Source organism: Limulus polyphemus, unplaced genomic scaffold, assembly GCF_000517525.1.
Source record: "Limulus polyphemus unplaced genomic scaffold, Limulus_polyphemus-2.1.2 Scaffold1364, whole genome shotgun sequence".
NCBI classification, from domain to species: domain Eukaryota; kingdom Metazoa; phylum Arthropoda; class Merostomata; order Xiphosura; family Limulidae; genus Limulus; species Limulus polyphemus.
Window position 1 is genome coordinate 22,334 of NW_013666974.1, and position 16,359 is coordinate 38,692.

At 32.6% G+C, this 16,359-nt stretch overlaps 1 protein-coding gene across 2 annotated transcripts in view; it reads right to left on the reverse strand.

Moving 5' to 3' along the window:
- Positions 1 to 6,755: 6,755 nt before the first annotated feature.
- Positions 6,756 to 16,359, reverse strand: part of LOC106463274 (hepatocyte nuclear factor 6-like) — a 206,009-nt gene continuing 196,405 nt past the window's right edge. For both annotated transcript variants that reach the window (XM_022390721.1, XM_022390720.1), the window contains one exon: positions 6,756 to 7,748. In XM_022390721.1, the coding sequence (XP_022246429.1) occupies positions 7,345 to 7,748 (404 nt within the window). In that variant the 3' untranslated portion in view covers positions 6,756 to 7,344. The remainder of the gene's footprint in view (positions 7,749 to 16,359) is intronic.

Consider the following 16,359-nt stretch of genomic DNA (forward strand, 5'->3'; position numbering starts at 1 on the left):
TGAAGGGGCGAGCGTGTTCAGTGACAGGGATTCTAATCCGCAATCCTAAGATTGTGAATCGAGCGTCCTAACCACTAGGCCATGCCAGGCCTCCTATAGTAGCAAGAAAAACAAACAATTAATATAAAAAAGTTGGCAAATCACTATTGATATGAGGACCCTAGTTCGCGTCTCGTAACCATGGGATATAAGAGTTAAGATTAAATCCCACTATGTTTTCTGAAATTCAACAAAACAGAAGCACCACTGGATTTTATTGGGTTGAACTAGATGTGGAAGGAAATATTATTTATTACGTTAAATACTTAAAACAAATTTTGCTTTGAACACGTTATAATTGTTCATATCATTCTAGATGATAAAAGAATGAGAGAGTTTCAACTATTCAACATCATCAGTTTGTTTTAATATTTTAAGACTACTGCAATGAGACCACTTGTAGAAAGCAGGCCCGGCACGGCCAGATGGTTAGGGCGCTCGACTCGCAATCTGCGGGTTCGAATCCCCGTCAAACCAAACATGCTCGCTCTTTCAGCCGTGGGAGCGTTATAATGAGACGGTCAATCCCACTATTCGTTAGTAAAAGAGTAGCCCAAGAGTTGGCGGTGTGTGGTGATGACTAGCTGCCTTCCCTCTAGTCTAAAACTGCTAAATTAGGGACGGCTAGCGCAGATAGCCCTCGTGTAGCTTTGCACGAAATTCAAAACAAACAAACAGTAGAAAGCATTTTATCTGTCAGCTTTAACGTAAATCTCATTAAGCTTAAATTTCGGGTGTATCCAAACACACTTCAATCTTCTTCAATAAGAAACAGTCTCATGGAATAAAAATGGTTTTCCCAGTCGACAATCCATCATAAAAAAATGCGTATTATTCTAATGATGTACACCAAAAACATCCAACATTTTGTTTCATTCAAGATGGAATTCACTTAACAGGCCACTGCAAGTTTAACATTTCAAAGAAATTCTATGAAGAATGAGATTCTCAAGTTTGTTTGTATATAACGGTGCATTTATTTGTGTCTTGCTTCAGAATTATGTTTGATTGTTACATGGATCGAACCCTAAATGTTAACATGATAAGATTACAGCTGAGCCACAAGAAGGCATTTCTTTAGGAAATATGTATTTCGAAAGCTTAAGAAGACCACTTTTGCCATTTTACAAAAAAATATACATTGCAGATAATATAATTTTTATCAACGAAACTTTGTATTGATTTCATTGTTGGTTGCACTGATCAAATAGTGGGATTTGACCGTCTTTCTTATAGCGCACCCACGGCTCCAAAGTGCAGAGAGCATTTTTGCGGCAATGGGACGTAAAACACGGACCCTTGTATTTACAGTCCAATACAATACCTACCGGGACACGCTTGGACCATTAAGTCTTTTTGTTTATTGTTAAGTACAAAGTAACGGTAACTCTGTTGTCTTTATAAGATATTTGTTGCGGGTAGAACAGAGATAGCCCTTTGTATAGCGCCACTGGGTATGGGAGGGAATAAGTTGCGGTTTTATTCATGCATTCAGGAACTAATGTATCAGATTTTAAAGTATTCCCAATGAAATAACTTCCAAAGATATATTGGTATTTTTTTCTCAAGTAGTGTAAGTATTTTATATAATTCAGTTAATTTATTGTAATACCTTTCTTTTAGCAACAACAACAACAAAAATCCGTAGAAAATGTTTAATATTTGACATATCGACATCCATTGGAAAAATGTTAGAATAGCGAAACTGTGAATAAAATTAATATACCTTGTGGGAAAGGCAGATTATTTCTAATGCGAAAACCACAGGTAGTCATTGACCGAAGTTGTGATGATAATTAGTAAATGTTTTCAATATAGATGTAATGGTCCATAAATTTTACTGTCTGGTATCTATACTGCGGAAGAAAAATCAACATTAATTCGTTTTTCAAATTGAACAATTTCGTCCTCACTATTTTTATTTTTTTCAGTATTTGGTCTCTGACACAAAATGTTTTATTGTTAAATAAAGAATTCCATGATATAAGATAAACATCAGTATTAATGTGAAAATAATAAACAAAGCAGCTTTTCATAAGTTGTGAACATTTTACATAAAAATAAGCTTTTATGAGATCAACGATGATAAAAAGATTAAAAAACGGTTACGAAAATATTGAATAATGAAGTATCATATTTCATCATTTGTAAGGAAAAGAAACATTTAAGTTAAGAGAAAATGTAAAAAGCGATGAGGATTTTGTTTGTTATTGAAAGCGAAACCACATGGGGCTATCTGCTGTGTCCACCGCGGGGATCGAACCCCGGATTAAAGTGTTATAAAGTCCGTAGACTTCGCACTGTCCCTCCGGGGAACAAAAAGCGACAAGGAGTATTAGAAATTTGAAAAATTAAGAGTGAAATTAATCAAAGATAGTCCGATTGAATCAGTAGAAATTAAAATATTACAACACACACACCAACAGAAAATAATTTTACGTCTCGAAATTAAAAGTAACTGAAAGTAAGACAAGTATAAAAAACTAAAAAAAAACAGATAGAAACTTATTAGGTAAGCAAGGAAAGTAAAAATACGAAACAACCATTTCGTAGAAGGTATACTCATCTTTATTTGCTTCGGGACATTCAAACATTAGATTCTGCTCGTGAGCAACTGTGCTGAGTAAAACAATAATTATATTACATGGAGAAAAAGAAATCAAAAGATTACATATATCGTCACGTTTTAAGGAATAACATCGCCGTGAGCATTTACATTCATCGCCATCTTTTGGCATTTTCAGAAATAACTTTCATTTGAATGTATTTGAGAATAAACGAAAAATATTGATAAAAATTGATAATACTTTTGATTATTTGATAAATGATGTATTACAGATTTCAGAATCATATTTATTACTAACGTAAAATGCCATTAAACAAGAGTATTTTTAAGTTTTATTATTATTATCATTATTTTACTTAGACAAATACTGATTTAAAATATCAACCAAAAATCGTCAAAATATAAAGCATAATACTCAAAATTACCCGTAGTTCAATGCACATATATATTTATATATATATATTTGAAACTCGGATTTTGTAAATAAAAATAACTATAAACAAACATTTACACAGTTACCACATTTATATCATAGGTCTAAATACTGATTGTTGCCTTTTTCTTCATTTATATCAAACACTGGAACGTTTAGGGATCACAAGTTATGAAAAATCTCAGGTCAGAGAAGTGGGAAAGCTGATACAATGTACATCAAAACTACCACGAAAAGTAAAAGTTGGGGATAAAAAACTAATTGATTTGTGCATATTCCAATGCGTTTATTCTATTACCAGTGAGCAGTTGAGAGCTATTCTTGCTCTGACCACGAAATTAATGCTAAAATGTACACATGTACAAACATTCCACCAACGACCTCTCTCAGCATACTCAACATATATATATATATAGTTCGTCCTATTCCATATCAGAAGGTGAGGTGAAGAGCGTACAGACATTTAGACTTCTAGAAACCGGTGTTCGATTTGCATACATTATATGAATCACGTGCAATTTTTTGATAAGATGATAATACAAGACAAACAAGACTTGACCAGAAATGGAGGACTATTTACAAGTTTTACAGACTTTCCCCTCATTTCTACGATCACTACAGCTAAAAGGAGCTATATAAGTTGTATACACTGCCTAAGTCAATCTAAGGTCAAGGTCACAGATGATTATGCCACAGATAAAGAGATACAAAGATATTGCTCAACCAGTTTATTTTTTGTCATGAGTTTAATAAGAGTAGCATTCCCTGGTGGTGAAGCTAAAGAGAGAGTGTTCTGCCAACTTTCTGATAACGATGGTCCGAAACCATAACAACTAATAAAAATCAGACTGATTTTACTCTTCGTGCATACACAAATCACGTGACTCGGACATTTTTTCTCATCTGATTATTAAACGTACCTTAGTTTTAACGTCAAATTATCACCCACAGAATATGTTCAATATCTTTACTCAACTTACTGAAAACAAATATTCATTAATTTCTCTTCTTATCTAGCAAGAGAAGCCAATAATAATACCTGAATTAATGTACCGTTCTATTAAAACAAGCTTATTAAAAACTATCAAACTATCCGTTCCATATTCTACCAAAATGAAAAGAATTAAGTTCCTCTCTCTCTCAGAAAACACCCTAAATTTATTTTTGAATAAAATAAACATCACTTTAGTTGAACAGTTCCAAGTGTATTCACTTGACTAAAACTAATAGATCTTTACCACAATAGCGTAAAAGATAAAATACAGAACCCGTCGACAAGCGTACTATTCGACGCAGGCGTCATATGATGTATGAGACACCAAAATTAAATTTAACTTGTTCTTACATCTTAAGCTCATAACGCGAGCATTAATTAATCATATTGGAACTTAACTGAACAATTAACGTTTAGATCAACAGTGTCGAAATCGCTGAGTCTGCGTAATAGCATTTTACTAGAAGACGTCTTAGACATGACCTGAAAGTGTTATCCCCAGATTATAGTTACGATTTATAACACTTTAACGCTACAGCAGAAGGACCTTTACTTGGAACTCAGCCTAAGTTTATGATGTATTGTAGTCTGTTCAGCAAAAAATCTCACCAGAAAATTAGCTGTTCAAAATATAGCTTGAAGATTCAGATCGTTCCCTGTTTTTTAAAAATTACACAAAAATGTTTTTTAATTAACGGTTGTGTGTGTGGTGTTAATCTTCCGATTCCAGGTCTTTAATTCAAGTCAACATCTTTTATAGGGGTACAGCCGGGGATGGAAGTGAGGAGTCGAATGACCACCTCTATATCCTAAAAAGTCTAAAAGGTCCGTTATCTCTTCTCTCTATTTTTATATTCGTTTTACAAGTTGAATATAGGATAAGATAAATCACTTAAATACTTTGTGTAGAAGAAAAACTTTGACAAAGAATAAAAACGTATTGATATAAAAGACTATTATAAAATAAACGTATCTTAAAATCTGAAGCACATTATATGCAAATATCCTATATGACAATTTTTGATTTAATTTTGGACTAGATTGAAAGTTTTATGTTTTTGATTATGTAAATTTTTACACAAATATTATATATAAAGTTAAGTAATGGAATAACTTCTAATAGGTAATGTTTTAAATAAAACATAAGTATTAATGCCCATACAGTTCAGTCTCTAGAAATGATTATCAAACCAGCTTTTTTTTTCTTAGAGAGAGAATACAAATAGCATGCATATTCGCAACACAAAATCATATTAGGAAACTTATGTACAAACAGCCTTGTTACGTTTACATGTGTTTAACAGTTATTAACTACATATAGAGTAACATTTAATACCAATTTTTTCGGCCTTTATCCTAGAACAAAATTCGGAACCATATATACATATCTATAGATTAAACGTATGTCAACAAAAAAATCCATGTTGACCATATGAAATTTGAATAAAACTTAAAGACGTCTTAACTCAATATAAAATGCTGTAAACAAATAGAGATGTTCAACAAATAAATACAAAAGAGGCTTAATATCCATTAAAATACAACTTAACACAACATGAACCGGAATTTAACGACGAAGAACCCACGTTTTGTGCAGCTTCTTCTGTCTTTTCATCAGTATGGCAAACAACAGTTTATACCTCACTGAGGAAACCCGAATAAACTGGCTTTTGAGTATTCTCGTGTATCTAATATTCAGCAAGTGTGATTGCTACAAGCTTATATAAAGTAAAATTACTTTAAAAATATAGGGATAAATATGACACCCGCAGAACACCACGTTCGTTGAAACAGGTTTCAAAAACAGCAGATTATCGTACTTTATAAAACATGCCATACTCGAAAAGGTATATTGTATCACGTTTTCGAAATACGCCCTCTAGTGAATTAGTTAACATCAAGTCAATTGTTCACATAAAAAAAAAAAAAAAAAAATAGTAACGGAGCTGAAGAAGAAGAACAACAACAAAAAAATAAAAATTGAAGAAAGATACTGAAACATTTAGCGTTTATAGTGTTAACCATACGTATGTAAATATGACTACGACTAGAATGACCACAAATAAAATTATGTGGAATGAAAAATAAATTTACTCTCCTCTTCCCAAACAAGTATGTCTTATAGATAGAAACATATTATGCTATTAACTACATTTCATATTGCTACTAATGAAAGTTACAAAGTTAAAATTCAATATATACATAAAGTTAGCCTAACACTAAACATTAACCCTAATGTCATCGTACTACGAAATTCAGAAACTGAATAACGAGTTTATCAATGAACGTAGTTCGCTGTGACACGAATATCCTGATAGGTGACGAACGTTATATTTTTGTAAAATCAAAGTTTTTCGTTTTGAGCTGCCAGTTTCAGTATGGCGCGTTTTTGGGCTTTTCTTCCTCTCTTTTTTTTTCAAAATATTTTGAAATTCAACAACAAAATGGTAGAGAATATATGAATAAAAACATAAAATAGTAGTAATACCTTGTTATAATGTGAAAAATAAAGAACTATTTTAAATATATACACATAATATGCGAAATATTTTTCTTTACTGTAACATTATCTATAGTGCAAAATTATATATTATTTTGAATAAACTGGAATTTCAAAACACAGAACAATGGGGTGCAATTTGCACAAGTGCTAGATGTGATTTGTTCTTCTTTAACTATTTCATAATTAAGTAAATATATAGCAACAAAAATTATCAATACACTGGTTTATAAATTTATACTTTTTCAAACAAAATATTGATTATCGTTTTTAGCAAGACTGCCACCTACAGTCACCCCGTGATCTTGTACTCTGAAGGCGTGACATCAACCACGATAATTTTAAGTTTACTAAACACTGGCTATACACAAACCTACATTTGTTTTTTCTACAGTTACATAAGGATTACAAATACTGCCTTTAGTTCGTGTAAATATTTTAAATTATTATTATTAATGCTTTGATATTTGCTTTAACTTTGAGCCACTTTTACATTATCAATAAAATGCCCCAGCTGTACAAGTCTCTCGCACGAACAGTGGTGGATGCTAAGCCTAATTAACCCCTTGTCTCAAAAAACGGTTATCATAATCCGGTGGTGTATTTGTTGGTCTTACTAGGGCGTTATATAAAAGTCAGAATGCAGAATATTCACACCTAAGACACTAAAAATTGATTTTATGTGCATCCTGTTATCATAGCTTTGAATTGAAAGTTTCTAATTTTTACCGTCCCCTCAGTCAGAGAAAGCAATGCTCACGAAAAAGGATCGTCTCTACAGAGAGCGCTACTAGCAAATGAAAATGTTAGGGTTATGAAGAAGTAACAATGCCGATGGGGGTTGCATAAATAAAGGTTGGCGTAGGTGTTGAGGCTGAAGTCGGCGACGGTGTGATGGCGCTTGTGTTCATCATATGATTTCCAGACGAGTTGACACATTTGTTACTGATTCCATCGCCGCCGGATTTTGACTTATTCTCGTCCAGCCACTTATCTTGTGAGCGCCGCCTAGCATTCATGAAGAAATTTCCCACCGTGCTCAGCTCCAATCCCAATTGTTGAGCAATCGTGAGTTGCATCTCTTTGGAGGGACGTTTGGTCTCCTTAAAAATAGCTTGCAGAGTACGGCGCTGGAGGTCTGTAAAAACCAATCGGGGTTTCTTGGGTTGATTGGGGTTTTTGTGATGATGCTGTTGCTCTTCTTTCCGCTTGCAAGCTAAAAAAATATAAAAATATAAAATCTCTGTTATTATAGTGTCAATACCCAATAAATATAAATGAAATTTATAGAGTCGATTTAAAATCAAGAATGAACATTAAAAACATTCACAAGTCATATGCATAATAGAAATGATAATATTAAGATAATCGATTTAGAACCACTTTCTTCATGTAAATTTCATGTATGAATCCATTTTCGACACGATTGGGAAAACAATATTAATAATATATAAGCGAAACTATGAAATATTTCTTTCATACAATTCAGTAAACTTACAAATATATTAAAATAACATTTATTCTTGCTTCGAATACTCCAGGAGTTCGAGTTAAGTCTTTGAAAGCAACAGAACCGCTTAATGGTATATTATTCCCAACGATAAATTACAAAAATATTTAGTTGGTTCAAAGTTAAGTACAGAGGGCGCTTTATTCATTCCTTTTCGAGAACTGTGTGCTAACAACCTTCATAAATGGATATTATTCTATCGTAACAATAATTATAATCAATATTTTTAAAATAAGCTATAGTACCATTATTTTTAAAGAACATTTAGACGTGATTCCTCTGTCTAACAGAATATCGATTTACATAGAGTTTATTGTACATTTAATATTTGGTAAGTGATGACTCACGTCAAAGAAAAAAATTGAAACATATTATTAATTTATGTTATCATCATACACACGCAACCACAGTTATAATTACTTACGTTTTTACTGACGTCAGGCTAAGCATATCATATTAACTCAGTTGTATACTGCGAACAAGTCCACGAACAATATTTGTTGTAGCCATAATTCTATCCTAGAAGAGCTCTTTATTATATTTTAAAGTGAATATTCAAGTAGACAATGTTTGTTATGTAGTCAGTACCACTATTATAGTGAGTTAAACGAATTCGAAGATTTAAATTATGACGAAATGACTCACTAAAGCAGCCATGTTTGGCATATATTCGTAAATAAATTAAAATAATATTTGCTAAAAATTTCTACACAATACAGTTAAAAGCATAAAATGCTGTAGATAGACAGAACTATTGACCAATCAATACGAGCTATAATCGAAAATGAGATATACAAGAAATATTATATAATATGAGATAAAATAGTCAGTTCTACATCCAAAAGAATAGGCAGTTCCTCAAGAATGATACTGTTAAAACAGTTCTACATCTACAGCGGATGTTTCACCAATTTGCATGCACACGAGAAATGAATGGAGAAGGAAAACAGAAACTTAAGAACACAATATATGTATTTATATCGTGATTTTAATATTGATACTAATATGATAAACATAAAAAGAAGTTTAACACTTTAATCTTGCTATTTCTGACCCCAAAGAAAGTACAAATGTTAAAATTTAAGTTATATAAAAAATTGTTTGTTCGTTTGTTTGTTTTTAATTATGCACAAAGCTACACAAGGGCTATCTGGGCTCTGCCCACCACGGGTATCGAAACCCGGATTCTAGTGTTGTAAGTCCGCAAACATACCGCTGTGCCACTGGGGCATCTACATTTGATCTCCTTGTTTCACGTCAAGAAAAATATATTAAAAGAGAAATACATTTCTTTATTTAATTTTTCCATAGCTATGTATCTTCACGCGTACCTTGGTTTAATTTCTATTACACGGTTGAGTGTTTACCCAAAGCTTTCCCGTAACGAACTTCCAGAACAAACACGATAAATTCAGTTAATCCGTTTATCACGAGAACTTGTGTTTTTCATGAAGTCTAGAGACTTGTTTCTGTTCCCGTTTCACTTTCCTACACAGAACTATTTGCCTTTGTTTGAAATGTCAGGCTACTTTACTGATTTAAGTGATAAATGGGTCACGTAGTTTTTCATGCAGTATTAACCACCTTGTTATCAATCTCACAACTTTATATTTAAATACCTTTGCCGGCCGAGCGTAAACCAGTGGCTAGCGCTTCAGACTATGGATTTGCGGATTCAGAGTTCTTGTCCCGTTAACATACACACACAAAATCGTGCTCCGAAGATTGGCGCCATGGATATATTATAAGAGTGATGGCCAAATCACAGTATTCGAACAGACAATAGCAGGCTAAGTATTGATGATGGTTGTTGTTGAATAATATATCGGTTCAAAAATATCGATGGCTAGCGCAAATATTCCAAATACAAACAAACAAAAGTAACTTTATAATTGAATGATTATCGAGTAACACAGTTTGTCGTATACAAACATTTTGATTTCAATTAAATGGATCTACTTCAAAATTATTAAATCAGAAACCGCTGCACCTTGCATACGAAAATAAAAAATGATGTTACAAGTGTTGCTACAACACAGGTGAGATTAGATCAAAATAATTACAGAAGAAAGATAAAACAGAATACGTTATGTTTTGTCTTATACTACATTAAAATAAATTTTTAATAGTTTATTTCTTAAGTAGAGGTGATAATTTGCCCTTATTTCTATCCAATATTTTGTAGAATGTTAGGAATGATCATCCCCAAAATTATTTCTAAAGTTTATATATGAAATTAATAATATTGTAATGTCAAAATTTTTTATTATCTGTTACGTGCATTTTCTAATTTAAGAAACCGAATCCTAAACGCCATAAACTTATAAACGAGGTTTTTCAGAAAGCAACCAGACTTTCACTCCCACACTACGAAATGCACCAATAACCGTCCGCTGCTAGTGTTGTTTTGACTACAGCTGCAAGTGATATTGGTTGATTGTAAACTGATATGGTTGACCTACAGAAAATGAAATTTCGTTTCTTTCTGAACTTCTCTTGTACATAAAAAACTTATCCTAAATTGCAATATTTTAAAACAATATTTATTATCTACTTTTCTTTTCTTGTTCTTTACATGTTTTTTGAGACACATTTCTTACGTTAGATAAATAACTAGTTGGTGTTTTAGAATGAGCTTATAAAACATTAACCAAAAAGTGAATCCTAATGGACGAAGTGATTCGTAATCTTGATATGCAGTCTAATAGTAAGGAATATTTGGTTTAATCGCGAAATACTATTAACACTGGACAATTGATGCAGAAATCTGGTAAGTTCACTGTTTCATTCAATAAATTAATATTTATATAATGCTCAGAAGTGTTACAGAAATCGGAAATACTTGGTAAATGTTTTGAGAAAAAACAATTGTCATGAAAGATCACTTTATAATGCGGTATTTCTATAAATGTTTAGGTTAACGTGAAGCATAGGAAGATATTTATAACACGAAAATAAGCAATTGTGTAATTATGATGATAAAAGATGCAATTATGTCCAATAAAAAATCTCAAAGTAAGAATTTAATCAGTGAAAAATTAAGGATGCCTATAGACGATGTATATAAAGTTTGAATAAAGTCATATTTTCACTAAATAAGAAAATTTAATAAACAGTTTTTGCTAACGTGTGTTTGAGTGGTTAAAATCCTTAATGCCAGTTTTTATGTATATAAAGTTTGAATAAAGTCATATTTTCACTAAATAAGAACATTTAATAAACAGTTTTTGCTAACGTGTGTTTGAGTGGTTAAAATCCTTAATGCCAGTTTTTATGTATGTTTGTTTTTTCTCAATGTTTCATCAAATCGCATTTGATAATTATAAATAGGTAGTATTGTTTCTGCAATTAAAGTGTCCATACTAGATATAAAAAAGTCATAAAAAATTAATAGTACCAAAAGTAGGTGCATTAACTATATTTTATAATTTCCGAACCCAAAATTGATTTTAACTGGTGTATTTGAATGCAATTGATACTAACTAGTTCGTCATTATGCTTTATGTAATGTGTATCTTAATCAGATCCACAGGTTATTCTCTGTCGCTGGATAAACGTAAGTAACTCGCGTTGTTGATATCACAGTTGCTAAATGATTTAGTTTAAACATTGTGGAGTTTTATGTCGACCGTTACTTACATAACCGTTTGAAAGCTGTCACGTTGAAAGTCATAGAATGTAAACATTAGCACATTATGCACCATACAGCGTTCTGCAAGAAAGCAAATGTTCTCAGATGAATTAACCTGTAATGCGCTTTAAAAAATCACAACTTATATTTAAGGATGGGTTAGTTTGAGTTTTACAAAGTGCCTTACCAAGAATATCTAGCGAGTTGACCATTCAACTAACTCACTTCGTAGTACACTTTCTTGTCGAGCGAGAGATCTTGAGTTCGATAATAATTCAAGAAAAGGGGATTACCGTAATAACAAATGTACTCTTTAAATACCGTTAAAATATAAGGTTTTCGAAGTCTCTTCATCAAATGATGATCTTAAAGCAGCTATCTTCATTTGGAGTCTTAACATCATACCTATATTTTAGCGAACTGATGTGATGAAGCGAAAGAAATGACGAAATCAATGCATAACACTGAACAGAGTCTGTATTGTTGCTTCCATCCTCAATACCATTGGAGTAGGTTTGTTAATTATAATCTAATATAGATGTCCTACGGTAAATAAATCTGTCTTCTTTCTCGTATAGAAACTTTTTCCTTTCTTTACTTCAATGCTTATAGTCCAATTTTATTTCATGTTTCCTATTCTCATGTCTACTACATCATAAAGAAAATAAAAAGGTTTAAGACATAAAATATATTATTGAACAGGAATCTCAGCCATAAAATCAATACTTTTGATAATATGGTCGTTTAAATGTTAGACCTGGAAAATTTGATACTGTCGGATCCTGGATTTCATCTTTGTAACAAAATTTTATTTACAAATTACTGTTCCATACCCATTTTTCTAAATAAGTTTTGTTCCTTTTTAGTGCAAAGCTAAACAATGGGCTATCTGCGCTCTGTCCATCATAGGGGAATTGAATTCCGGATTTTAGCGTTGTTCATGAAGTTACCGATAATCCACCGGCGTGCATGATTAATGTTGTTAAGAATGAGGAATATAAGTACTGGCTTCTTATAGTTCTTGATTAAGTTGGCTTGATGCATGCTTATTAGTAATTGCAAATTAATGGATACTTTGACTCTATTATTACTGGTATTAAAACACGTTTAATAAAAGGTTCTTCCTAACGCGAACGAAAATAAATGTTTTGCGTTAGAAAAGATTGTTTGTTTGTTTGTTATGGATTTCGCGCAAAGCTACACGAGGACTATCCGCGCTAGCCGTTCCTAATTTAGCAGTGTAAGGACTAGAGGGAAGGCAGCTAGTCAACTCTTGGACTACTCTTTTTACCAACAAATAGTAGGATTGGCCGTCACATTATAACGCCCCCATGTTTGGTGTGACGGGGATTAGAACTCGCGATCCACTGTCGATGCATTGTTAAAACATCTTAAGAACAATATTACTATTTTTCATTTTCAGTACTCATTTTGTATATTAGTGAAAAGAGTGTAACCATGATTAGACATGCTCTAATGTAATAAAGTACAAAATTTGGTGCGTCTTTTTAGGTAAGATTTTTAAAAATCTTTAAAATTAAATCGTAACACAAATAGAAGAAAAAGTCTTCCTTTATTAAAATCGTTTTTCCACTTTATACGAGTCCAGTTGTACACTTACTATCAGATTTTTCACCAGGAGATACTGTATTGTCAAACGTGTTTACTGATTTATTAGCGTTTATACAATAATCACCTGTTCTCTGAGAACAATGTTGTTGGGATAACCGAGAACTGACAGTAAATCTGAGCGGAAAACTATAATATGATAATCGGCTTGCTTAGAAGAAATAATTTGATAATAACTGTCACAGAAAAAATGTAAATTGTGATAAGTACCGTTTATGTACACATCAGTTGGAGAACTTGGAAATATTCCATGAAAATTACAACAAAATTAGGTCAAATCCTTGGATTGGTCTCTTCACATGACCGATATTACTTACTGTTGTCGATAATTTATTAAAGCCTCAAAACCTGAACGTTGATCTGGTTAAAATTATCCGCCCGAGAGTTGGTTGCCTAGTTGCTACAGTCGTCAAGTTGTTACATGTGACTTGTTTCTCATTTTCCCTCCATCTGGCAGCCAGATGTGGAACCTCGTATAATGAGCCGCCTAGGAGGTAACTGGTCGTCCACGCGGCCTACCTCATCCTTCGCGTGCTCAAACGTAAGCATTTACGTACCAAAGTCCTTAAGTCAACGCTCTAAGTATTCAAAGAAGACTATGCAAGGACACGGAAAGCTGCATCGTGCCGACAAAGAAGGGTTAAGACATCAGGAAAGTGCTGGTGTCAGGATTCCTTGCAATGGTTTCGTATAGCCACATTGTCGCCCTTTCTCACGGCCCTAGGGCTCAGTGGGATTTGTTACCATAATCTGCCACGCCTTTAGGTAGTCACATGGGTCCTCTACCAATATAACCTCTAAACCCCATGTCAAACATCATTATAGATAAACACTAAGGGAAGATGTCGACACGCGTTCTTGAGACTACTCTGAAAACAGAGGAGTGGTTTTGGAAAGTAGAGCTATAGTTACAGCTTCTAATACATTCTCTGATGCACGTGTATTTTTAACACGTATATTGAAAAAATTCATCGATTCACTGAATTTAATACGGCACAACTTGTTTAAAACTAGATATATTATGGTTGCACACTTCACACAAACTAGTTTACATTATTGTTCTTTTTTATATTTTACTTCTCACAAAAGATGGCAACATAAGCAACAAAATCCACTCAAGTTACTGTGGAAACTGTATAAAAAATAATGCTTAAAAACGTGAGAATCTTCTTTTTAAGTTTAATAAGATAAAAGGATAAGCTACAGCGGTACAAACATACTGCTGGTGTGAACGTGCTTTGTAGTCACTATGAGAAAAACAATACACTGGATATGTGAAGTGAAGAAAAAGTGTCATTGGTCACTATTCAGTTCGTCACATTATATAGCCGCACAATAACAGATATAATAAATAAACTTAATATTCCGAAAATTGTTTAATCTCGAAGTCTAATTTCAAGGGAGATCCAGTTCAATATACACTTTTAACAACATGTATTATGCGGCTATATAATGTGAAGAACTGAATAGTGGCCAATGACACTTTTTCTTCACTTCACCTATCCAGTGTATAGGTTTTTCTCACAGTGACTACAAAGCACATTCACACCAACAGTATATTTAATACCTTTCACTATGATATAGGTCAAGATTATCACTCCTTGGTTAACTTGTATTCAGGGTTACTGATGAGGAGTGGAATTCTCCGAAACTAGTATAACCTAATAACACACATTGATCAAACTGTAGAATGAACTGGACTTCGAGATTAAACAATCTTCGGAATAGTAAGTTTAATTATTACAGAAGTACAGTTAACATTACGTTGATAACGATGTCAAACTAGTAATTACTAATGGGACTAAAATATCTTATAAACGTATCGCTGAACAGGATTTTTTTTTTTCAAGGCAGGAGTTGATAAATGATAAAGTCGATAAATATTTCGTTTCAATATACACTAAGAATTTAATATATGACGACAAAACCAGAATATTTCTCAAAACTTCTGGAAAACTTCAGATTCTTTCGAACAACTGAAATAGGAAACTGAAGTTACTTGAGTTTGGTCTTGCAGTGTTTTTCTTATGTTGTCTAGACGCCAAAATCAGATTTGCACATTGCAATGAGATTCTATATAGTTTCTGGATAGTCACACTATTATTTTTTAATTGCACATTGCTACACAATGGGCTATCTGTGCTCTGCCCTCCACGGGTATCGAAACCCGGATTCTAGCATTTTAAGCCCGCAGATATACCGCTGTGCCACTGGGGAGCTTTTTAATTGCACATTGCAATGAGATTCTATATAGTTTCTGGTTAATTACACTATTATTTTTTATTGTTATTGTTTGTTAGAAACTACACCAGAGAAGTATTTGGCGTTTTCAAAATGCACCATTGTATGGTACTTTGAATTAAAAAGAGTGGAAGAAAAATGTATATTGGAAAACGTATCTTCAGTGATTCATTCTTACTTTCATATGTTTACAGCGTTATCGATACCGTTAATTAACGTAGCAATTCAGTTAGCGTTTCATTATATTCACTATTTTACAAACATAGGAATATCTAAAGAAATAAGCTGGCTTAGAAGATATGTTTCTCTCTTTTATACTTGAATAAATGTATTAATTTTAATTGTAAAGATCACAACATATGAGAATAAATAAAAAACTTGGCTGTTAAGGATTTCCTTTCCGTCAGAAAATAAAATGATTTACTTCATTCATCAGACTGAACTTAAGATTTCCAGTCAACTTATAAACTACACTATACACTTGTATCTTACAATTAATTTCATAGAAATAAAGCGTTTGCTAAAAAACAGTCTTAAGTAAGATTTATCTATTTTTATGGGCTTTTTATCACCACATCCAATTTGTTGTAACATATCAGCGCAAACGTTCTTTAATGACTCTTAAAATGTTTCATGCATAGACGATGATCAGTGAACTTGACATTTCTTGACTGCTATTGCATACCGATAATGCAGATCGTGCAAAATGCCCTGCAAACTAAGACCGATTTAAAGCTTATGCTCTACTTGAAATTTATGATAATAGTATGATGTTTTTTTATTTACTTTTTTTTTGGGGGGGGGGGATAAGGGAGG